The 23,790-nt window shown below is 58.9% G+C and overlaps 1 protein-coding gene and 2 pseudogenes across 1 annotated transcript; 1 reads left to right on the top strand and 2 right to left on the bottom strand.

Moving 5' to 3' along the window:
* The first annotated feature begins 2,717 nt into the window (after positions 1 to 2,717).
* TRAIP (TRAF interacting protein) lies at positions 2,718 to 19,970 on the top strand. The gene is made up of 15 exons (XM_008155514.3): positions 2,718 to 2,897; positions 6,902 to 6,959; positions 7,410 to 7,493; positions 9,309 to 9,348; positions 9,824 to 9,951; positions 11,092 to 11,186; positions 11,645 to 11,758; positions 12,418 to 12,505; positions 13,047 to 13,136; positions 13,546 to 13,634; positions 17,315 to 17,470; positions 18,662 to 18,710; positions 18,908 to 19,057; positions 19,131 to 19,181; positions 19,387 to 19,970. The coding sequence occupies exons 1-15, from the start codon at positions 2,800 to 2,802 to the stop codon at positions 19,510 to 19,512; spliced, it is 1,416 nt and encodes a 471-aa protein (XP_008153736.2). The 5' UTR covers positions 2,718 to 2,799; the 3' UTR covers positions 19,513 to 19,970.
* On the bottom strand, positions 5,047 to 5,157 carry LOC114228605 (U2 spliceosomal RNA; annotated as a pseudogene).
* LOC114228138 (ferritin light chain-like) lies at positions 5,975 to 6,536 on the bottom strand (annotated as a pseudogene).
* Positions 19,971 to 23,790: the final 3,820 nt, after the last annotated feature.

Raw genomic sequence — 23,790 nt, 5'->3', positions numbered from 1 at the left:
TGCATGGATTCCTGTGGCTTTTGTCTTTCGCTAGCTTCACCAGTTCTGTTCCTGTGGGATGCTGCTCTGGGGATGCTCGGGAGGTCCCTGCGCCTCTCCCCTCCTGCCTCACAGCCCCCAGGCAGGCCCTGCAGTCCCAGTCCCTCCCAGGCCCTAAACTTGGGTGGCCTTGCCCTGAGAGCTGGTCCTCCAGCGAGGCCCTGTCAGCGGCCTTAGGCTTCTACACACGGAGGTATGTGCCTGTGGGACTGGGCGACGCGAGGAGTGGACACAGGCCGGTACGGGGGTGCAGACATCTAGAGCAGTATGCGTTAGGACAAGACGGGGCGTGTGGCTGGGGGCACTGCTCGGTAGCTGTGGGGTCCTCAGAGGTGAGAAGGAGTGAGGAGGGTAGAAGCTTCCATCTTGGTCCCTGGGGAGCCCCTCCCGAGACCCTGCCTGCCTCCCGGGCCCTGCAGTGGGTTGCCCTGTGCCGAGGCCAGGAGCCTGAGTGGGGAAGGAGCAAGGAGGATGTGGCGACGAGAAGCGGGAGGACAGTGCAGGCCCAGCACCAGGGCGCCAGCCCAGCTGGGTCCTCACCACAGCCAGACGGAAGGGCTGATATCCCTGGCTCTTTCCCAGCGGCCTCCCTCGGGATCAGATGACAGTCCTCTCCGTCCCAGGGGGCCTGCGCACGGCAGTGTCCCACAGTCTGATTTGGGGGGGGTCTGCCCTTCACGAGCAGATTTTCTCTCTCTCCCACTTCCACAACGAAAAAGAAAGGAGTCCCCATTATGTCTGACCCACTCCCACTTCTATGGGGGCTGAGAGAGGCCCGGGTGCCTCTGAGCCATGCTGAGTCCCCTTGCTGAGATGAGGAGGTGGAATGAGGCTCCCCAGTTTCCTGATGGAGGCTCCTGGGAGGTGCACTTTGTCAGACCCCACCACGGCCTGGGCAGGCAGCCGCACTGGTCCCGGCCCCGCTCGGCACTCTGGCGGCGGGCTGCCCTTCTCCCTGCATGCCTGTGGGTCTGCTCTGGTGTGTGAAGATCGGTGGGCTCACTGTGCCTGCTGAACCTGGCAAATAAATGTCACCCTGCCAAAGCCTCTGGCCACTCTCACCGCCGCTTCCTGTCTTCCTGGGGAGCCCCTGGCAGGCAGTGGGAGGGCAGCAGCTGGAAGCAGGTGCCCAGGCAGCAGCCTGTGCTGAGGGCCCCAGGGCCTGCTTGGCCGAGAGCGCAATCATCCTCACCGGGGTGCCCCTGGGTGGTGGTGACGGGTTCCTTTGGGCTGTAACCCACATGGATGGTGGCCCTGTGTTGGACTTGTGCCACAGAATACCTGTGAGCTGCTGTCATGACAAGACCTATGTAACAAGGAGTCCCTGGTGAGCCCTAGCTGGTGTGGCTCAGTGGATGGAGCATCAGCCTGCGGACTGAAGGGTCCCAGGTGTGATTCCGGTCAAGGGCATGTACCTTGGTTGTAGGCTCCTCCCCAGCCTGGGTCCTGGTGAGGGCACATGCAGGAGGCAACCAATCGATGTGTTTCTCCCACACTGATGTTTCTCTCTGTTTTCCCCTCTCTAAAAATCAATGGAAAAATATCCTCAGGTGAGGATTAAAAAAAAACAAAAACAAAAACACCGCACAAGGAGTCCTTGGTTTAATTAGGCATAGAACTGGAACCCACCAAAACCCAACCACCATGGACAGAGACCTTGCCTGTAGCCAAGGTGGGCTTCCCTGGTTGGGGAGAGGTCCCAGGGCGGGCAGCGCACAAAGGTTCTAGCTGCCCTTCGTGTAGGTCCTTCTTCCTGGGAGCAACACCCCTGCTTTCCACTTGGGCCCAGAGGGCCTCTGAGTCTCCTTCAGGCGGAACAAGCCAGCGTGCATCATGCGGCTCCGCAGGAGGTTTCTTGGGGAGGAGGGCCGGGAGTAACGCTGCTAAAGCAGCTGAGGGATAACTCCTAGGAAGACTGGTTCCCTCCCCTGCGCCCAGGGAACTCACCAGGATGCCGCTGTCCCTCAGGAAGACCCTAAGATAACTGATGAGATGTGGGAATAAGGAAATAGGGTTTGTGAGCCACTGGCCTATGGAACACCTGGGCCTCCAAAATTCCTCCGCTCCATACAGTCCAGGGGCACAACTGACCCTCGCGGGCGCTCAGAGCGGAAGTCAGGGCACTGGCCCTGCCGCCTGCAGACTTGGGGATCGTCCGTCATGCGGGGTTAGGACCCGTGTCCATCTTTCTGGGACGACTCTAGCCGAGGGCTGGGAGGGTGGGGATCCTTCGGGTCAGTGGGAACTGTGGGCTTCCAGCGCGCGGGCCAACACTGCCGGGGGCGCAGCGGGCCCGCTCTCCCTCGGGACCGCCGTCCCCTGCCCCTGCGGCCGCGGTCCCGACTCTCCCGCTGTCCAGAGGAGGCTGCCATGACAGGCCAGGGCCGAGGCGCATCAGCGATGATTTGCCCCGACAGCAGCCCGGCGGCGGCGTGGCTGTTCCCGCTCCCGGTCCCGCGCTGCACTCGGCGGTACCATTACCTTCCCGGGAGCCGCGGCCGCGCTCCAGCGGGCAGGTTCCGGCCCGCGCTCCGCCCCCAGTATTCTATTGGTCCGCAGGGCCGTTAAACCCCGCCCCCGAGAGTTCGTCCAATCCGGGCTCAGCCTTTAGGCTCCGCCTCCACGTTCCGCGTAGCCACTTCCGGTCTTACCCCGGAAGTCGTGCCGTGGAGCCAAATTTGAAGGGAGTTGAGACGCGGGGGCGCGGCCGAGGCCTGCCGCGGTTTCCCTGGCTACCCGGGCCCCTGGAGTCCGGCGACCATGCCCATCCGTGCGCTCTGCACCATCTGCTCCGACTTCTTCGACCACTCGCGCGACGTGGCCGCCATCCACTGCGGCCACACCTTCCACCTGCAGTGGTGAGTGGCTGCTGTTCGGGGGCTGGACGCTTCCTGCCGTCCTCATCCCCAGCGGGAGTGTGGGATGTCGGGCCTGCGGCTGCCAGCCCCCCGCAGCCCGGACGGGGGGTGAGGGGGGCACTCGCGGCGCCCCACGGGAGGTCCCCGAGCTGGGCCGAGGCGGGTCAGGGCGGGCAGTGTCCGCAGGAGGTGACAGCTGAGCGGGGTCCGGGGCCACAGAGCCCGCTCAGTGAAGAGAGAGCAGGGACTTGCATGGCGGGCTCGGCTGGCGAAGAGATGCGACGTCCAAACTCTTAGCCCGGGCGGGTGTGAGCTCTCCCCAAACTGACGAGCCCTCCGGGTTCTTGGCGGTAGAAACCCGGTAGGCCTCTGGCTGCCCGGCTTGTTGTGGTTTGCTGGACGGTTTGGGATGTCTGTCCAGAGGCCGCTCTCTGGTCAGACCCCCCAATGTAGTCGCCGGCGCCAGCAAAACCCCAAAATGCAGTTAACATCCAAGGGCGAAGCGGTGCGGCCCGAGGGAGCGGGAGGACAGCCGGTGGGGAGAGAGCCCCGCAGCTGTGGGCAGGCTGGTGCAGGGCCCCGGCTCCTTTATTTATTGGGGTAAAATATACAGAGCAGAATTCGCCATCGGAACCACTTCTTGCTCCCCCCCCCCTTTTTTTTTAAATTACTACATGCCTTTTTTATTGTAATAAAAGTATATAACATAAAATTTACCATTTAACCATTTTTGGACTGTTACAAAGTTTATTTAACAACAACAACAACAAATTCAAGATGGAAAAGTGCATATTGACCCAACTTTAAAATAGACCCTTGGAGAGGGGACGTGCGGAAGCCATGGTTTCTACTCTTCCCAAGGCCCCTTTTGCCTCCGTTTTAATCTTGTTCTGTCGCCCACCAGTGGCCATGACCTATCCATGCACCATCTGCCACCAGATTCCTAAAGGGATCAGATTCCGGCAGTGTTCCCTGGACATGTCTGCCACCATCTAATTGCAGGACCTTTTGTCCATCATTTTTCTAACTTGGGAGGGTGAGCTTCGCCCGTGGCGTTTACCTGGTGAGCTGAAAGACGCCATTCGTTTTAACTATTTTTAAGTGTACACGTCAGTGGCATGAAGTACATTAGTAATTCTGTGTAACCATCACCACTGCCTATTTCTAGAACTTTCCCATCATTCCAGACAAAAAACAACAATCCACTACCCATTAAACAATAATGCTCCATCCCCCCTCCCCAAACCCTCTGGAAGGCTCCATTTTACCTCTGTCTCCTGGAGTTCCCTAGTCTAGTTCCCGCCTCATAGAAGTAGAATCATCCAATATTTGTTCTTCTGAGTCTGGATTCTTTCACTAAGCATCATGTTTTCAAGGGTCATCCATATTATAGTATGTATCAGGATTTCATTCCTTTTTATGACTGAACTAGAGGCTCAGCGCACAAAATCATGCGCGGGTAGCTCGCTGCTGCTTGCTGTAGCCACTGCTCATGGGGCGGGCCGGGGAGGGGGAGGGGCCGAGAGGTGGTCAGTGCACCTCATGGCGACTGGTCGGACGGTCGTTCGGTCGTTACACTTATGGTCCCTGGCCTTTTATTATATAGGATAGGGTGATATTCAGTTGTATGGAAATGCCACATTTTGTTAATCCTTCATCTGTTAATGGACCTTGTTTTGTTTCTGTGTTTTGGCTGCTATGAGCTGTGCTACTATAAATGTTGGTAAACACTATCTGTTCGAGTCCTTGCTCTCATTTCTTTTTGGTCTACCCAGAGGTGGAACTGCTGGGTTATATGGTGATTCTGTATTTAATTTTTTGAGAAATTGCCTTACTGTTTTCCACAGTGACTGCACAAGGGTTCAGATTTCTCCACGTCCTTGCCGACACTGGTTATCTTCTGGTTTGGTTTTGCTCTTACAATAGCCATCCTAATGGGTGTCTTCTTTTTTTAATGTGTGTTTGCAGCCATCAGGATCCCTCTTAGCACTGCTTTTGCTGTATTTCATAAGTTTTGATAGGTTGTGTTTTCATTTATTTTAAAGGATTTTCTAATTTCCCTTGTAATTACATCTTTACCCATTGGTTATTTAAGAATGTGTTGTTTCATTTCCTCGTAATTGTGAATTTTCTATTTCTGTTACTGATTTTTAGTTTCATTGCATCGTGGTAAAAAAAAAATGCTTTCTGTGATTTAGATATTTTAAACTGATAAGAACAGATACTACACTTGATCTTAGCCAAAAGGCCGAGAAGCGATGTGATTTAGATATTTTAAAACTTATTAGGACTTGTTTTGTGGCCCAACATATGGTCTATCCTGGAGAGTTCCGTGCGCACTTGAGAAAAACGTGTATTCCGCTGTTACTAGGTGGGGTCTATGCTGTTAGAGCTGGTTATTTTATTGTTCAAGTTCTCCCTTTCTTCGTTGATCATCTTTCTGATTGTTCTGTCCATTATTGAAAGTGAGGGGAACTGACTTCTTCAATTTTTTGTTCTAGAACGAATTCTCCCTTCAATTCTGTCCAAGTTTCTTTCACATATTTTTGGGCTCTGTGTTTAGGAGCACACGTGTTTATAATTGTTATTTCTTCTTGGATTGAACCTGTTATCAATATATAAAGTCCTTTTTTGTCTCTTGTAACCTTTTTTTTTTTACTTAAAGTCTATTTTGTCTGACAATTAGGTAGACACCTCAGCTCTCTTGTTGTTATAATTTTTTATTTATCCTGGTTGGGATTCATTGCATTTCTTCCATTTGTGGAATGATTTCTTTAATTAGCTTTGGGAAATTAAAGCGATCGTCTCTGCATGTATTGCCTCTATGGAGGGAGAGAAGGAGGGAGGGACATGGATGCAAGAGAGAAATATTGATCAGTTGCCTCCCATACACACCCTGCCTGGGAATTGAACCTGTAGCCTTTTTTTTTTTTTTTTTTTTGCTGCAAAAAGCTTTATTGTTTCATTTGGTCCGATGCAGGGGAGAGGGCTCCAGGGTGGTTAAAAGAATGGCTAGTAGATTCGGGAAGAGGCTCAGGCAAAAGCCAGAGACACGGGAGGTTGCGGGGGGGTTTGGGGGGTGGTGTTTAAAGGTTTCTGGTCTCCAAAGGCTCCTAGTCGTGCTTGAGGGTGAGCCTTTCGAAGAGATACTCGCCCAGCCCAGCCTGGGGGCCGGCCAGCCTGCGGATGTTAGTCAGGGGTCACCCCTCTTCTTGATCAGCTTCACCTCCTCATCCAGGAAGTGGTTCTCCAGGAAGTCGCAGACGTGAGGGTCTGCAAGGGTAGAAGCCAGGGCATGCAGGTCCAAAAGGGCCTGGTTCAGGCTCTTCTCCAAGGCCAGGGCGGCCTCCATGGCATCCTGAGTTTTGGCCCAGTCATCCTGGGAAGGTTTCTGCACGTCCTGGAAGAGAATGCGGCCGCCTCGCTTGTTTTGCAACTTTAAGAAATGCTCCGCGCCCTTGTGCTTCTTCTCTGCCAACTCGCGGAAGAAGTGGCCCACACCCTCCAGAGCCACGTCGTCGCGGTCGAAATAGTAGCCCAGAGAGAGGTAGGTGTGGGAGGCCCGCAGAGGCAGGCTGGCCAGGCGGTTGACCGCAGCCTCCACCTGGTGGAATAATTCTGGTGGATTTGGGAGCTCATGGTTGTTCAGCAATGAGGAGTTAAGGTAGATAAAAACCCGGTGTGTTGGCCGGTCTTGGAGGTGGTTCTGAAGGTGGTGACTGGATGAGACGCAGGAGAGGGGCCGGAGGCTGGGAGAACGGGCGTCCCTGGGTCTGTTCCGTCCAAACATGGTTGAAGCAAGAGACAGATCCGGGACCTCCGAGTGCGCTGCCCCGTAGCCCTTTTTGGTGTGTGCTGCCACCATCTGAGCCACCTGGCCAGGCAGTTCTCTCCCGGGTCGAGGGGGAGCAGGCAGACCCTTTTGTGGACAGGGTGGCTACCTGGCCTGTGTGTCTCCAGCCAAGCCATGGCTCGCCGGTCTGTCTTTCTGCTTCTCGTTCCAGCCTGATCCAGTGGTTCGATACAGCACCAAGTCGGACCTGCCCGCAGTGCCGAATCCAGGTGAGCGGGGAGGGGGGAGTCCCTCAGCTTGAGGCCTCTTCTCCTCGCCAGGAAGCAGGAACGAGGGACGGTCTCTGAGGCTGGTATCGTTGGCCCTTTTGGAGCCTCATGGTTTGTGGCTCGGGAGGCCTGCTTATGCCCACGGGTAGCTGGCAGACGCACTCACTGCCTGGATCAGTCTTCACCTGGGTAGATTTGGGCCCCTTCTCTGCCTTTCCCGATTTTCTCAATGCCCAGTACCTGGAGTTGGGGTGTCTTTTGAGTGGTTACAATATGGGTCCCAGAGACATGACCCCAGGAACCACCCAGCTCGTGGCACCGGCTCGGGGCACTGCAGGGTTGCAGAGGCCTTCTGACTCCACGGGATGCGGGGTGAAACGTTGGGCCCGAGAGCAGGCCTGGCCCAGGACCCAGCTGTGCAGTCACGTTCTTCCTTGTTCTCCCATCCAGGTTGGCCGAAGATCCATCATCAATAAGCTCTTCTTTGACCTTGCCCAGGAGGAGGAGGGTGTCTTAGATGCAGAATTCTTAAAGGTGCCCGGAATTTCTCTCTTCCTACTGAGCCCCACGCTCTCTGCGAGTTCTTTCTGCTCCCACCCAGGGCGAGTACTTAGAGCGTGGGGGGGCTCTGGAGGGGAGGCAGAGGACAGGTGAAGCTGAGTCGCTGGAGAAACACACTGTGGAGCTCTCCCTTTGGGGTTTCAGAGCATTTCCGACCCAGGGTCAGAGTGCCCCTCCCAAGGTCCCCTCGCCTTGCAAAGGATCTGCAGCCATCCTCCCAGGCCACTTTGCTGCTTGGACAGTCAGGAGCAGAAGAGAAACTTCTAACTCGCAGCCAGGGAGATGTGTGGGCCCTTTGTTCACAAACCTGGCTGTGTCTCAGAACTGCCGGGGAGCTCAGCATATTCCGGGTGCCCGTGTCTTCCCCAGGCAGGAATAGAGGGCAGAGCCCTGGAATCCAGGTTTGCACCCACACTGCAGGAGCGGGTGGGTGGGTTCCCTCTGCACTCCTACCGCTTCCCCAGGTCTAAGATTCAGTTTTGTGCACAAGAAGCCTCTTGAGGAAGTGGGATTAGAGTTCGCAATGAGCGTGGACTCTGAGGGTTAATTTTCTGGGCATCTGTCAGATCAGGGCGCGTTTGGCCTTGGCTCCAGGGTACCATGATGTCCTTGGAACTCACTGATTCAAGAACGTGGAGCTTTTGTGCTGAAAGCCAGCATGTTCATCGTCATGGTAACTGCTCCCAGTTTTAAGCTGTGTTCTCCCCGTGATGCAGGCAACAAAGGCAGCTTCGTGTCTTTCTGGCTTTCAAAGCCAGAGCTGGGAGACAAGGAGGCAGCATCTTGAGTGGCTGGGAACAAGGGCTCGGAAGGCATCCTGCTTGGGTGTGGCAGGAGCCGGGGGACTAGAGGTGGTTTTTCTTCTCAGGCAGCCCAGGCACATCCTCCTCAACCCACCACTTGCACCTCCAGGTGCTCAGCCCACACTGGCCAGCCCAGTCCAGCCCACCTGGGGCTTATCCGCCTCCTGGGGCTGGGCCTTATATTGGTCACGTGTGAGATTCTGAGTCTTGTGTTGATCTGGAGGAGGATTTGCCTGGATTCCATCCAGCTGCCACCATGGACCCTTGGCCACGCCTTTTGGTTTTCCTGCTTATGGAGTAGGCACCTCTCTTGCCCACAAGGGTGTTTGTTGAATGCTCTGGCCTCCTGAATGGGAGCTGGGCGCAGCGCTGCCCCGGCCTCTCAGTGGATCTGCAGCAGGGGCTCTGGAATGTATACACAGGCTCCGAGCGGCTCGGACAGGCTCGTTAGAACCTCGCATGTGTGGGGTTTCATCCAGGGGCTCACATTAATCCTGGGGCTGGAAGATGGTGCTGCACAGAGCCGGCTGAGAGCGGGGGAGAGAGGTGGACTGTGAAGCAGGCGGGACCCCAGGGCGGAGGGAGGAGTGGTGGCCCAGGTCCTTGGCCACGCCCACTTGTGTCCCCACTGAGTGCAGCTGAGGCCCGGAGAGGGTCAGGGCCAGCACGGGCCAAGGAAGCAATGGAGCCTGTGCTGCAGGGCTGCCCACACAGCCCCTGCTTCCCTTCCCTTCCCCTCTCCTCCTCCTCCCCTGTGCTGGGGTCTTGTACCTGATATCATTTCCCCCTCTTAGCTGCTGCTAAGAAGGCAGGGAGCCAGAGCAGGCTTCTCGCCATTGTTGCTGGGCCTGGCCTCGGTACAGAGTCCGTGCCTCTCTAGGCCGACAGGCTCCACGATCCCCGCCCCCCCCCCCCCGGGGCTCCCACGGCTGATGGGAGGCAGCTGTGAGGCAGGCTGCTGCTCATTGTGCCTGTTGCCTTGCAGAATGAACTGGATAACGTCAGGGCCCAGCTTTCCCAGAAAGGTGAGTCAGCCAGTGGCACGGGGCTGTGGGAAGCCTCTGACTTGGTTGCTGGTGGGAGAGGCCAGGGGCTCTCCCCGCTTGTGTGTCCATGCGTCTGGCCAGCTCTGTGACTGGCAGAAAGGAGAGGAGAGGGAGGGGACTGAAACTGCCCCCGGGACCAGTAGCCTCAGCTGGGAGGGGCCCCCTGATGCACCGGAGTAGCTGAGGGGGAGGCTTCAGCCCGGAGCCTGGCAGGAGCCCGCATGGCTTCTGGGACGATGAACTGACTGGGCGCCGCGTGGGCGTGGGGCGGTGAGGTCTCTGCTTGAGGACTCCAGCCGGCTTCCCTACAGCGGCCACCAGCCTCTGGCCTGGGACTGTTCCTCACCTGTCTCTGGGTGGGGTGCTGGTGCCCAGAAGCCCAGGTTCTCACGCTGATAGGTGGACGGGCCTCTCTCCCCCGCCCCCCGCCCCCCGTCCTCCTCCCCTGCTCCAGAGAGGGAGAAGCGGGACAGCCAGGGCATCATCGACACCCTGCGGGACACGCTGGAGGAGCGCAACGCCACCGTGGAGTCTCTGCAGCGGGCCCTGGACGAGGCCGACATGCTGTGCTCCACCCTCAAGGTGGGCCCGGGTCCCGTGGGCACCGAGGGGGGATGGAGCCCCAGCCCCGGGCTCACCACTCGAGGCTTGACTTCCGGTTCTGCCTTGGTCAGCAGCTTGGTGTGTGCAGGTGTAAGATGGAGGCGAACCCCCTCTTCCCCAGGCCTCCATACTGTACCACCGGCCCGCAAGAAAGGGCCGTATTGGCCACACTTATGAGTGTTGTACTCGGGAGTCTGAGGAGCTGAGGCCTTCCCAGCACTTCACGGAGGGGCTGCTTAGCCAGGACCTTGGTGAGGCGGGGCCATGTTCCCAGAGCGGCGTGTACTCACTGACGAGCCGCCTGAACCGTCCATGCGCACTCTAGCCCTCGGCGGCTGCTCTCCGGAGCCAGATCAAACGGCGCCCAGCGAGGCGCGAGGCCTTTGAAGCTGGCTGTGCTGCGCCGGCGCGGATCAGAGCCTGCAGGGCCAGCGCTCCAGACCCGGTGAATTTTGTATCAGCCGGTCGGTGAGCTCTTGCTCTCCCAGGGGCAGGAGGCGATTGATCTGAACCCTCTGTTGACATGCTGGCCTTGCAGCGAGGAGCAGTCCTTGCGGGTGCCATTGGAGGGGGAAGGAGGCGTCCTTGTGAACAGACCGAGCCCCCGGGTATTCAGTGTCTCTGTTCCTGCTGGTGGCTGGTCTGGGTCACGTGGCCTGGCCAGGGGGAGGGAAGCAGCAGAGCAGCTCCTGGCTGCAGAGCAGGCGTTCCCAGAGGTGGAGGGTCTCGGGCTGAGGGCAGCTGGCCGGCCGCCCCTGGCTCAGCGCTGCTGTCCTGGCCGCTGTCCATGGGTCTAGATGGTGGACAGCGAGGCCCGGGCTGTACAGTATGCACCATAACGCCCAGCACAGGCGTTTGGCAGCCACGAGGGGCCTGTGGGTGCTGCCGGGGCTGCACCTCTGTGAGACATAGCTCCGGAGGAAGCGCGGGGAGGGGAGGAGCGGCTGGCGAGGGCCTCTCAGCAGAAAAGCACAAGCTCGAGTGTAGGGGTGTAGGGGACACATGGTTTTCAGCATTTTCAAAAGCCGGCAGTTCCGGGGTAGCGTTTCCCCAGTGCCTTTAGCCGTGGTCCCTGGATGCTCCAGGCGACAGGTATGTTGGGGTGTGTTTGCTCCTCAGAAGCAGATGAAGTTCCTGGAGCAGCAGCAGGACGAGACCAAACAAGCCCGGGAGGAGGCCCGCCGGCTCAGGAGCAAGATGCAGACCATGGAGCGGTGCGCGGCTGCCCTCCTTGCCCAGGCCCCGGGGGGCACAGCTCACAGGACTGCGTAGGGGTCGGGTCACCGCTGTGGCTCTAACCTCCAGAGGCGGGGGGGCGGGAGGGGAGGCCAGCTGGGTGTGGGCACAGGTCTCTGCTCAGCCTCTCTGGGCTCCCCCACTTCCCCCGGGGGCCCTTCCACATTCCTCCCTGGCCTGTGGCCTGTGGCCAGATGGCCTGGCAGGCCTGTGCTCTACGAGCCTCTCTGGGGATCCCGGGCCTGGAGCACCTCTGGCAGCACCCCTTCCTCCCCAGCAGCACCCCCGAGGCTGTGCTCAGCTCCGCTGTGGGCCTTTCTCTGGGCAGACCCGCTGCTAAAGCATCCTAGCAGCCCAGGCTGTCACCATAGCAACAGCAGCAAAGGGAGGCAGAGCTGTCTCCAAATTTTCAGTGCCGTGGGCCGGTGTTTTTCAGGATTGAGCTCCTACTCAAGAGCCAGCGGCCTGAGGTGGAGGAGATGATCCGCGACATGGGCATGGGCCAGGCAGCGGTGGAGCAGCTGGCCGTGTACTGCGTGTCCCTCAAGAAGTGTGTACTCTGTCCCTCTGCCAGCCCAGGCGCTAGCCATGGCACCCAGCCATGCCTGCCCATCTGCTGCCCCTCCCTTACCAGGCAGAGCAGGTGGAGTTAGGGCCAGCTCGGGGGTGCCTGCCGCCTCCGTTTGCTCCGAGCCCACCTCACCATGAGGCCAGGCCAGTTTCTTAGCCTCTGACCCTCCGCTCACTGATGGAGACAGTAAAAACCGGCCTCGGGCTGTTGAGAGGAGTGAGTGGTGATAGGCGTTATTTCCAAGGAGGTTGGCCCGCCACTGAGTGGAGCCCCTTCGTGGTCTCTGCTGCCTGGGTCCCAGCAGCACTGTTACTGCCCTGCCTGGCTCACAGCAGAAACTGCTCAGATCCGCCAGCGCTGTGGGGAGGAGGTGGGGAAGGGCTGCGTGGCTGACAGGCACAGAGGACCCCAGAGGCCTCCTGTGGGGGCCAGTTGGTGCAGGGGCCTCCTGAGTGAGGGCCGGAGGGAGCAGGCTGGCCGCTGTCCTGGCATTGGCGGGTAGGACCCTCCCCAGCGCCACCCCTGAGCTCAGGTGTCAGAGTAGGAGTGCGGGTTGGGCTGGGCTTTGTGTTTGGTTGGTGCTCAGTCCGACCAGCCGGTGCCCTGTTCTGACGTCGCTTTCCCTGGCCCCCGTGCAGGGAGTATGAGAATCTGAAAGAGGCTCGGAAGGCATCTGGGGAGCTGGCCGACAAGCTCAAGAAGGACTTGATTTCCTCCAAAAGCAAGGTACCTGTGGGGAGCGGAGGGGGAGGGAGAGGGGCCGGCTTGCTTTCACGCTCAGGCCCGGGGCCTGCGGGTGCGGCTGACCCAGGGCTGTCGCCTGACTCAGAGACCAGTCACTGGTCCTCACGGGGGTTGGCTCAGGCTGTGTGGCTTGTCCATTTAGGGTGGCGGGTCACGCAGGTGCTCTGCTGGCGTGCAGCCTTGTGCCCCCCTGCTCCTCCCGGCTCCTGCCCTCAGCTGGTGGGAGGGCACAGGTCCCAAATGTGCCGCCTTCGGAGGTCCGCACCAGGCCCGGAGCAGAGGCTCTTGGAACCCGATGCGGTCAGCACAGCCACTTGACTCCTGAGCCTGGTGCATCCACGGCCGCAGGACGTAGGGGCAGCCCAGAAGGGCCTCGCTGGACCACGGCCCAGCCCATAGAGCTAGGGTCTCCCCGGGGGCCCCCACACTCCTGGGCCCCGGTCTACCCTGAGCAGCCTGGGCCGCCGCAGGTGAGGCAGAGCACGTGGCCGCCCTTGGCTCACCCCCCTCCACTTGCCGGCAGTTGCAGGTGGTCTCCTCTGAGCTGCACCAGGCCAAGCTGGACCTGAGGTCGGCCCAGAAGGATCTGCAGGGCGCCGACAAGGAAATCGCGGTGAGGGGCGCCCCTGGCGGAGCGGGAGTGAGGGTGGTCTGTGTGCCCTCCAAGAGCAGAGCTGGGCTGGCTCTGCCCGGGAGCCTACGCAGTTGGTGGAGCTGGTTCTGGGCTCCCTCGCCCTCCTGCATCCGGGTGGGTCAGGATGGACACCTTGACCCTGGTCTGGAGCCTGGCGGATGGCACAGGGGTCTTCCCTCAAAGTCTCCTTTGCACCTACAGCCCAAGGTCACCAGAGAAGGAGCTTTGCCAGGGAGGCGTCTGGCGGGGGGTCCTGGCCTCTGGGGCCTGGGGATGGGGCTCAGGCCCTGTGCTGCTCCAGGGCCTGATTTCGCTGTCACTCTCGTCCTTGGCGTCTGTCTGGGCTTGAGGCCTCAGCCTTCATTCACACGTCCTCTTCCTCCCCAAGAGCCTGAGGAAGAAGCTGAAGATGCTGCAGGAGACCCTGAGCCTGCCGCCGGGGGACAGCGAGACGGTGAACCGCCTGGTGTTGGAGAGGTGTGTGAGCTCGGGGTGCAGGCCGCGCTGGAAGAGCTCCCTGGTCAGGGCCTCGGTCCTGGCTCTGGCAGTGGCTCTCCGTGTGGGGGTGAAGGCTGTGCCTCCTGCCTGGGAGACGGCCAAGGTTTCGCTGCAAAGCAGCTCTGAGGCAGGTTCTGGGCTCGGACAAGCAGAAGTCCGGGCAGCCCAGACGGGACCTCGGATGGAAGGGAAGGGCAGGGGCACTGGGGGTCTCCGCCCCCCCCCTCCCGCCTCCCGAGTCTGGAGCAAACAGGGGAACATTCACTCAAAGAACTCCCTCTGGTCCCTGGAGTGTGTGCATGGACGCTGCCAGCAGAGGGAGCCAAGAGGCCAGGGATGCGTGTCCCTGTCAGGCGTGGCCACTGTTCCTCCTGAGTGTCACACAAGCCCGCTGGGGCGGGCATCCTCGGGCTGTCTCCCCCTCGTTGCCCAGCTGAGGGCCCAGACAGCACACACAAGCTAGTGGCCCCGTCTTTTCCCTGAGCCACTTTGCGTGTCCTGGGGAAGATCCTCATGCTCCCTCTCCCCACGTCCAGCCAGGTGCTGGAGCCTCCCGCCCCTTCCCCAGCCACCACCTCCGTGTGGCGTGGGGCCCGCCCTCTCCCTCTTCCTGTCAGCCCAGCAGTAGCAGCCCCGGGCATCGTGCCACTCCTTCCTCACCAAACACCTCGCAGGGCCCTTGGCACTGGGCCTGCAGCCCTCGCGGGACGGCCGTGGGCTGCGGTGGGTCTTCAGGCTGCAGCCAAGTCATACTGTTGAGGACCATTCCTTGCCCTCCTGCTTCTGTGCCTTCCTGTGTGTCGGCTCTTCTCCCCTTGGCTCAGCGGCCCTGCAGAGCCTCCCAGTCTGCCCAGCAGCAACAAGCTCACCCGCCTCTGCTGTTCCGGCTGTAGACCTGCTGTCCCTGGCCATGCGCTGCCAGAATTTGGGGGATCTGTGGGTACTGATGGTTGCCCATTCAGTTGCAGTAGGGCTATCCTTCACTCCTGTCATTTCAGGGTGGCCTCCGAAGGTTACTATCACCCCCAACTACAGAGGGGTAATTGGCAGACCTCTCTCAGGGGCCCCAAGGGCCCCTGCCCTCCAGGCTGAAGGGAGTTGGGAGGCCTTTGCTTAGGGAAGGCCCATAGGCACCATGAGCTCATGGGGAGACACTGACCGTCCCCCTGCACAGGCGGTGGACTGCCCAGGGCCTTGGCTCCGTTTTGGAAAGTTGGGCTTTGAGAGTCTTGCTCCACCTCCTGAGGCCTCTGGCACGAGGCCCCGTCGGCACGCAGGCCTGGCTAAATGTTCCCCAGGCGATGGCGTCCCCGGGACGGCCCAGGCAGTGCCTCCGCCAGCACGGGAGGGCTGGAAGGAAGGAGAGGCCTCGGCAGGAGGGGGCAGTTGGAGCTTCTTAAGAGAGGGGTTTGCTGGGGACGGTGTGAGGGCACAAGAACTGTCCACCTGAGCCAGGGGCAGTGTGGGGAGTGAGCCGGGCACTGGGCACCTCTGCATCTTGAGTTCCCTCTGCGGGGCCAGGAGGTGCAAGGGAAGAAGACTGTCTTAACTTGAGCCAAAGCTGGGCACGCGGCCTGGGCACCACTGGGCAGGGTCTGGGGATGGCAGCAGGAAGCCCTGCCGGGAGACCCCAGGAGAGCAAAGGCCGCCCCAGCTGGACCCTGCCTGCCTCTGCCTCGTGGGTGCCCCTCTTCTGACTTGGACTCGCCGGTGGGTAAAGAGCGGCAGGACAGCAGACACTGTGAAAAGGTGGCACGAGTGGCTCTGGCTGTGCCTTGCGCTGTGGTTCCCAGAGAGGAGTTGGCTTAGGTGGGTTCACCCAGCCTCGATTGCACTTGCAGGCAAGGAAGGGGGAGCTTCCGCGGCCTGGCCGGGGGGAGGAAGCGCTTGTCCAGCGCCGCCCCCCCCCCCCCATCCCTGCACAGTTCCTTTCCTCTGCCCCGCACCCCCTGGGCTCCTGGCCCGAGTCTCACCCTCACATCACAGCCCTGCCCCTGAGCAGAGGGAGGAGGGCTTCGGGTACCCTGGGTGGTTCCTGCCACTCCCCAGAGTCCTCCTCCACCCCAGGAGCTGGGAGCCCCCCAGGCCCGGGGGCAGGAAGATCCCCTTGGCTGCCCTCTGCTAATGGAACACCTCCCCATCCGAAAGTGGACACGGTCGTTGAGGATTTGGAAAACATGGGCTTATCGCAGAGGTTGTCACGGCTGCCCGGCGGGGTCCTGCCCCGCAGTCTGTGTGGCCTGGGGTGGGAGACCCAAGTCACGTGTACACACTGTACATGTAGTTGTTTTCCAAAATCAGTGTAAAACAGGTATGCCGTACGGTGCCCATTGAACATTAACCCCCCAGTTCCTCCTCTCCCGGCCACGGCAGCAGCACCCCCCTTTCCGTCTCTAATGGAGACTTCTGACACCTCCGCTCAGTGACTCCCGCCGTGTTTGTCCGTGACGGGCTTAGTCCAGTAACACCATGTCCTCAGGGCCCGCCATGTTGCGGCACTGCCGTTCCTCTTGTGTGTCCGCCACATGGTGCTTTCTGTTCGTCGGTGGGCGGGCACCTGGCTGCCTCCATTTCTGGCCGTTGCGAAGGGCACTGCTGCGAACGTGGCTGTACAATTCCTCTCCCAGCTCCTGCTCCCCGCTCTTTGGATCGCTTCCCAGGATCGCCCCCCGCTCTTCGGATCGCTTCTTCGGCTGGGGCCCGTGGAATTCTAGTTTTAGTTTCTGTGGGACTGCCTTTCTTTTCCCACAGAGGTTGTGGCACTTACACGCCACCAGCAGTGCACACACGGTCCATCTTCCCACGTCCTTACCGCCACTCGTTCCTTTGGTTGTTCTGGTTTGGTTTGTTTGGATGTAGCACCCTGAGGGGTGGGAGGCGGCATCTCATGGTGGTTTTGATTTGTCTTCCCTAATGATGCGTGGTGTTGAGCATCTTTTCATGGGCTTATTGGCCATTTGTAAATTTTTTTAGGAGAAATATCTGTTCCAGACCTTTGCCCATTTTTGAATCAGATTGTTTGTTTTCTCCTTGTTGAGCTCTAGTTCTCCATAGAGTTTAATCCCTTATCAGAGATGTGATCTGCAAATGTTTTCTCTCACTCCCTGCATCGCCCTTTCACTCTGTGATAATATGTTTTGATGCACAATTTTTTAAATTCTCGTGAAGTCTGATTTGTCTGGTTTTGTGTTGCTTTTGAAATGTAACATATGCACATTGTCCCATGTTATTAAGTTAACTGTCTGGAATCCCTCCCTTAATGTCTGTCATATTCAAGCTAGGAGCGTGCCAGCCCCCGAGGGAGTCATCCTCGCGGTTTCTCAGGTGCCGTCCGCCGCAGCCGCGCGGAGGGGCAGCGATCTGGCCGCGTTGCTCCTCGCGCTGCGTTCTGAGAAGCGAGGCCGCTGGGTCAAACGGCAGCCGCCCTCGTGCGCTTGGGTTGCGTGGGTTTCGCTTGCTTCCTTCCTGTCGCCCAGCCTGTCGCTGGCCCGTGGCTGGAGGACTGAGCCGAGTGGGTTTCCCTGTGGCGATGAGGCTTCCTTGCAGGTGGCGCTGAGCGGGGTGGGCTTCAGGCCCCTGGAGCGGAACCATCTCCGGAGCCCTCGGGGCCGCTGTCCTGGGCGCCACTGGAGCTGGGTCCCCTCTGTCTGTGCCTGTAGCCCGGCCCCTGTAGAGATGCTGAGCCTGAAGCTTCGCCGGCCAGCCTTCAGTGATGACATTGACCTCAATGCCACCTTTGACGTGGACACCCCCCCGGCCCGGCCCCCCGGCCTTCAGCACGGCCATGCCAAGAAGCTCTGCCCGGAGAAGGCACAGTGAGTGGTGGTCCCTGGCCCTGCCCACCGCCGGGAGGGGGGCTAAGGTCCCCGCGGGCCGGCCTGGCAGCTCCGAGGGGCTGCGGGGCAGTGCCGTCCCCTGGGCTGGACTGGCGTTGGTCCCAGCACCTCCCTCCTCCCTGAGCACTGACTGCACAGCCTTCGTCTTGCTTGTCCAGTTCATCGTCACCATCGCCCTTTAAGCAAGGGGACGGGGGGTGGGGGGTGGGAGAGGATGCAGAGGTCCCTTGGGGACAGGATGGGCTGATGGTGTGGGGGTGCTCCCACTGTGTGGAATGCCTGCCCCCGGGGTCCTGAGCAGGAACTCTGCACCTCCTCTTCCTTCAGGCACCTCTCAGACTCATGCTTGAGGCAGGGCCATCTCAAACCGTGGAGCCCTGGCCCCCACCCCTACCTAGGGGGCAGCCGTAGCGGCAGGTGTGGGAAGCTGTGCAGAGCTGGGGCCATGGGGGACCTGCACCAGGGATGCAGTGGCACTGGCAGCGGGAGGCTGTCTCCCTGGCCACGCAGGCCCGTGCAGTTTACCATGGAGACGAGAACTGTTCCCGTCAGGCATGGGAGTGTCTGCTGCCCCAGGCAGGGAGGCCAAGGGCGGTTCTGGTTCTTCTCAACCACCGGTCACATCCTCCCCTCGCCCGGGAGAAGACCAGGCAGGGTGTGCAGCTGGTGGGGCCCCAGGACCTGGATGGAGACATTGTACCCAGCTCTGGCCTGTGCAGGGAGGGGGCCGCCCCGCTCTGGGCTGTCTGCTCACCGAGGGTCTCGTGGAGGCGGTGGCCCCTCTCGGGCAGACAGGGCGAGGCCTGAGCTCCCTGGTGGGCCTGCCTGTGTCAGGGCTTCCCCTCCTGTGGGTGCGCATCGGCCGGGCGCTCCTGCCCACACTGAGCCTGGGGCATGGAGAGGTGCCTGGGGCTTGGGGAGCAGTGGGGTTAGCTTAGCCCTGAGTGGGAGCCACCAGATGGGCACATGGTCCGACCTTCCCTGCCTCCGCCACTCTGGCCACTGTGATTGTCCAGCTGGTCACAGGGCTGCCCGTGGCATAGGGACCACTGAGGGGCTTGTCCAGCACCCAGCACGCCACGCCACGCCACACGGTGGCTCTGCAGGGGCGTGTCCTGAGCCGACCACCTGTCTGTCTGCTCACCTGCCTCTTGCCTTCGTGTCCCACAGCGCTCCCACTCAGGACGGTCCCAGGAAGCTGCCCAAAGGCCCCACGCAGGTAAGGCTCCAGAAGCTGTCGGTCCCCATGCAGCCGAGTCCCTCAGTCCCGGCCAGGACTGGGGCCCTGCGGGGCCCCCTGAAACCTGCCCATTGTCCTTTCTGCTCCCTGGAGAGGCACGGGGGGTCCTAGTCCTCCATCCCCGCCCCCCCGCCTGTGCTGCCACCCGCTCCAGCCTGGCCCTGGGTCTCCGGCAGGAGCCCCGGCTCTCGCTGGGCGGCCAGCACTGTGTGGGCGAGCCAGACGAGGAGCTGGCCGGCGCCTTCCCGCTCTTCATCCGGAACGCCGTCCTGGGCCAGAAGCAACCCAAGAGAGCCAGGGTGGAGCCCCGCCGCAGCACGGACGCAGTGAGTGCCTCCCACGGGGGCCAGGCCAGCCCGCAGCCCACAGCCTGCCGCTCAGCTCTCCCTTTTCCTTCAGGTCAGAACCGGCTTCGATGGCCTCGGAGGCCGGACCAAGTTCATCCAGCCTGTATCCTTTTCTGTGGCCTTGGCTGAGCTGAGCTCCAGAGCCCACACCCTCCCTCCCGGGTCCCCCAATCCCAGCCTGCCAGGGGCTGCTGCCTGGGGTGCAGAGCCACACCTCGCTGAGTGTAACGGGTGGCCCACCCCAAGTCTCAGCCTCTCCTGCCTGCATTCCAGTCCCCCTTCAGCCTTTGCCTTGACATCTCCTTCAGACCGACACAACTCTGATCCGCCCCCTGCCGGTGAAGCCCAAGCCCAGGGCCAAGGCTAAGCAGAAGGTGGGGGCCAGGACAGCGCTCCCTCCCTCCCAGGCCAAGCTGGACACCTTCCTGTGGTAGCGAGAACAGTGGGGCCGACCGACGGCCAGATTGTCTGTCGCCTCCAACTTACAGCTGAGGACTGGCTCAGCCGGGGGGTAGGCATGGCCCTCTCCCAGGACCAGCCTCCGGGCAATGGCGACAAGAAGCTGGGGCTGGGGCTGGGGTGAGGCCCAGGGGATGTGCTTTCCCAGTGTGTAGCCGGCCCCACCCCCCATTCTGGGCCTAGGGGCCGGGGGAGCTGTGGTCAGCTCACCGTTCCTGCCAGGGGCTTGCTCCGTGTTGCAGGCCCCCATGTATGGCCACGACCAGATGCTGGGCTGCTTCTGAGCCTCCAGACCAGGGCCATTTGCTGACTGTGGACAAGTGCTCGAGGCTGCGCAGGCAGCTTCGCCTGCCCAAGCTTCTGCCTGCCTGGCGTCCTGCTAGGCATGGCCTGGCCAAGCAGTGGGGGGACGAGGGGTGGTGGTGGGCAGAGGATGGGCAAGATTTCTATGTTGAGAATAAAAAAGAATATTTTCTTCCTGTGTCTGGGAATAGACTTTTGTACTTTGGGAAACTTTTTAAAAAATATATTTTATTGATTTCAGAGAGGAAGGGAGAGGGAGAGAGAGATAGAAACATCCATGATGAGAGAGAAGCATTGATCGGCTGCCTCCTGCATGCCCCCTACTGGGGATCAAGCCCGCAACCAGGGCATGTGCCCCTGACTGGGAATCGAATCCGCAACCTTTAGGTGCATGGGACGACACTCAACCAGCTAAGCCTCACCGGCCAGGCAGAACTGACATCTCAACAGCATTGTGTCTACCTACCCATGTACCTGGGATGGATCTCCATTTATGTAGAACTTTTAAAATTTCTTTCATCAGTGTTAATGTTTTTCTCACATAGATCTTGTACATATTTTGTTAGATTTATACTTAAATAATTCTCTTTCCCCCTCCTTTTTCTCGGGACGAATAAAGGACAATGTTTTTAATTTCAGTTGCTCACTGCTGATATATGAGGAGCAGTGGACTTTTGTGGCTCTGGTGATAGTGCATCTTCGTTTGTTATTGTACTTCTCGGCTCCAAAGCTCGCCAGCGAGTTTCTGTGAAGGTCTCTTCCTGCGAGTGGTCACCTCTCCCGTTTACTCATGTGCTTTGCCATGTCTTATTGTGGCCGGGATATTCTGAGTAATGTGCTATGGCAACTCTGGAAATGGAATTCTCCCACCCCCAGGACTGCTGGATGTTGCTTCTTGAGGGCTGAAGCTGTCCACTTGTGACTTTTTCAAACTGTTTGTGCAAAACATATGTTCCTTGTGTTGGTCACTGGAGTTTGTGCTCCACTCTCCGCTGTCAGCTACGACCTACCAAGACTTTCTGGCCACAGAGGGAGGCGCGGGCCCTGCACTGGCTCTTCCCATCCGACAGGTGCTGTCGTGTCCGGGCTGTGCCCAGGCTGGAGTCTGTGGGCAAAGCTGCAGTGATTCGTTCCTGCTGGAGTCTCTGTGCCCTACGAGGTGCATGCCTCAGGGTCTGAGTCTAGGTAAGCGTCCTGCTTTAGAAAGTCATGCCAAACAGTTTTCCAGCCCGGCCGGTGTGGCTCAGTGGTTGAGCATTGACCTATGAACCGGGAAGTCCTGGTTCAGTTCCCGGTCAGGGCACATGCCCAGGTTGTGGGCTTAATCTCTGGTCGGGGCACAGATACAAGAATCAATCAATGAATGCATAAATAGGTGGAACAACAAATCGATGTTTCTGTCTCTCTCAAATTAATAACTTATTTTTTAAAATGTTTATTGAATGAAAACATGCACACACACACAAGATCATCCACCACTTTACATCCACTAGGATGGGTGTACTTTTTTCTAAATATATTTTTATTGATTTCAGAGAGAGGAAGGGAGAGGGAGAGAGAGATTGAAATATCAATGATGAGAATCATGGATCAGCTGCCTCCTGCACGCCCCCCACCGGGGATTGAGCCCACAACTTGGGCATGTGCCCTTGACTGGAATCAAACCTGGGATCCTTCAGTCTACAGGTAGATGCTCTATCCACTGTGCCAAACTGGCTAGGGCAGGATGGGTATAATTTAAAAAAAGAAAGAAAGAAAGAAAAACCAATATTGGCCACAATGTTGATAAATAGGAATTTTGTACACTACTGGTGGAAAACATTTTGTTGGTCCCTCAAAAAATTAAACACAGAATTACCATGTGACCCAGCAATTTTACTCCTAAGTATGTACCCCAAAGAATTGAAAACAAGGTCTTAATTACATGTTCAAGCATGAATATAGCAGCATTCACTATTCATAATACCCAAAAGGTGGGACCAACTCAAAAGTCCATCAGCAGGTGACTGGATAAGCAAGCTGTGATATACTCATGCAATGGAATATTACTCAGCCATAGAAAGGAATGAAGTACTGATGATACATGCTACAATGTGAATGAACCACAAAAACATGCTAAGGGAAAAATAGTGCACATTTTGTATGATTCCTTTTTAAAAAAATATATTTTTATTGATTTCAGAGAGGAAGGGAGAGGGGGAGAGAAAGACAAACATCAATGATGAGAGAGAATCATTGATCGGCTGCCTCCCTCAAGCCCCACACTGGGGATCGAGCCCGCAACCTGGGCGTGTACCCTTGACCAGCATCGAACCTGGGACCCTTCAGTCTGCAGGCCGATGCTCCATCCACTGAGCCAAATCGGCTAGGGCTATGGTTCCTTTTTTTAATCGTCACCCCAGGATTTGTTTTTTCATTGGTTTTGAAGAAAGAGGAGGGGGGAGAGAGAAGCATCCATCCACTGCCTCTTGTACACACCTTGACCCAGATCCGAACTTGCAACGTAGGAACGTGCCCTGACTGGGAATTGGACCCGTACGTTTTGGGGCACAGAACGACGTCTCAGCCAGCTGAGCCACCTGACCGGCTGTATGGTTCCTTCTTGTCCATCCTCACCCGAGGATATTTTCCCATGATTTTTAGAGAGAGAGGAAGGGAGGGAGTGAGATAGAGAAAAAAACATCGATGTGAGAGGGATTGAGCCTGCAACCCAGGCACATGCTCTTGACCAAAATCGAACCTGGGACCCTCCGGTCTGTGGGCCGACGCTCTATCCACTGAGCTAAACCGGCTAGGGCTGTGTGATTCCTTTTGTAGGAAGTATCCAGAAGAGGCAAATCTCTAGAGACAGAAAGAATGTGTTGTCAAGGGGCTGGGGGGGTAGTGATGGCGGGGTGCTCTGCAGGGGGTTGTGAAAGGGCTTAGAGAGGGTGGTGCTTGCACAACTCTTAGTGTTAGCATGCACTGACTTACTGACCTGGCCACTTTGGATTGGTATTTTCATGTTATGTGAATTTTACCTCAATTTTTAAGGAGAATGTATGACAGCACGTGGCTCAGCTATTGTGGGGTTCCGTGGGGAGCTGTGGCCCACCCTCCAGAGCAGCGGTCGCCAGCCTCTCGGACCTCACAGACCATCAGTGGTCCGCGGGCCGCCGGTTCCGAGCGCCGGTTCCGAGTCCCTAAGAAGGCAAACGGCACGGCCGGGGTGAAGGTCACACAGGACCTTTCTCTGCTGTTTCTGCAACTCGCTTTGAGCCTATAATTATTTCAAAATAAAAGTTTAAAGGAGAAACAAGGACACGTGATCATGCCTGCCCCATGCCCCGCACTCACAGACTAGCCACCCTCGCTGAGTCCTGGGACTCGGCCGCGACTGGCCGCCGAGGACTGCCCCCTGCATGTGCTCTGGGCTGGCAGCGTGGGCGAGAGGGACCCTTTCTCTCGGAGGGGATGGCTCGGGGCCTCGCGGGCACCCCCAGAGAGGCCAGGCTCCACCCAGGGCTGGGATTGGGCCCTGGGCTGAGACCACATAACCTCCTGAGCTCCCACGGCCCCTGGGCTGGGACTGGCTCGGACCTCTGGGTCTCCAAGTCCCTGTCTGGCGGACAGCCAGCGGGCCGGCCAGTCCCCAGGACAAGGAATTCCCATCGGCATTCTGCAGGCAGGAGCCCATTCAGGCAGGGCCCCTGAGCGGGAGAGGGGCCGGAGGTTTGGGTCGGCCAGGGACCCAGGAGAGCACTGCATCCATCCGGCCCACACGGGTCCGCGCTTGCTGCTCTGGGACCAGGTGTTCCGCCCACCTTGCCCGTTGCCCAGGGCTGTGCCCAGGGCTGAGAGGCTTATCTCTGCCAGGCCAGGCTGCCCAGCACCCGCTCCAGACCAGGAACCAGATCAGCCTCCAGTTCCACTTTCATTTTCGATTTCCCTGTGAGGTCAGAGGAGCTGAG

The sequence above is a fragment of the Eptesicus fuscus genome, chromosome 18, assembly GCF_027574615.1.
Source record: "Eptesicus fuscus isolate TK198812 chromosome 18, DD_ASM_mEF_20220401, whole genome shotgun sequence".
In the NCBI taxonomy this organism is placed as follows: domain Eukaryota; kingdom Metazoa; phylum Chordata; class Mammalia; order Chiroptera; family Vespertilionidae; genus Eptesicus; species Eptesicus fuscus.
This window is presented reverse-complemented; position numbering and strand designations above follow the sequence as displayed.

Coding starts and splice junctions, on each gene's coding strand:
- TRAIP (XM_008155514.3), top strand. CDS start 2,800: ATGCCCATCCGTGCGCTCTGCACCATCTGCTCCGACTTCTTCGACCAC. Junction 9,349..9,823: donor GGCCCAGCTTTCCCAGAAAG/GTGAGTCAGCCA, acceptor CCCCTGCTCCAG/AGAGGGAGAAGCGGGACAGC. Junction 18,711..18,907: donor TGCCCAAAGGCCCCACGCAG/GTAAGGCTCCAG, acceptor GGTCTCCGGCAG/GAGCCCCGGCTCTCGCTGGG.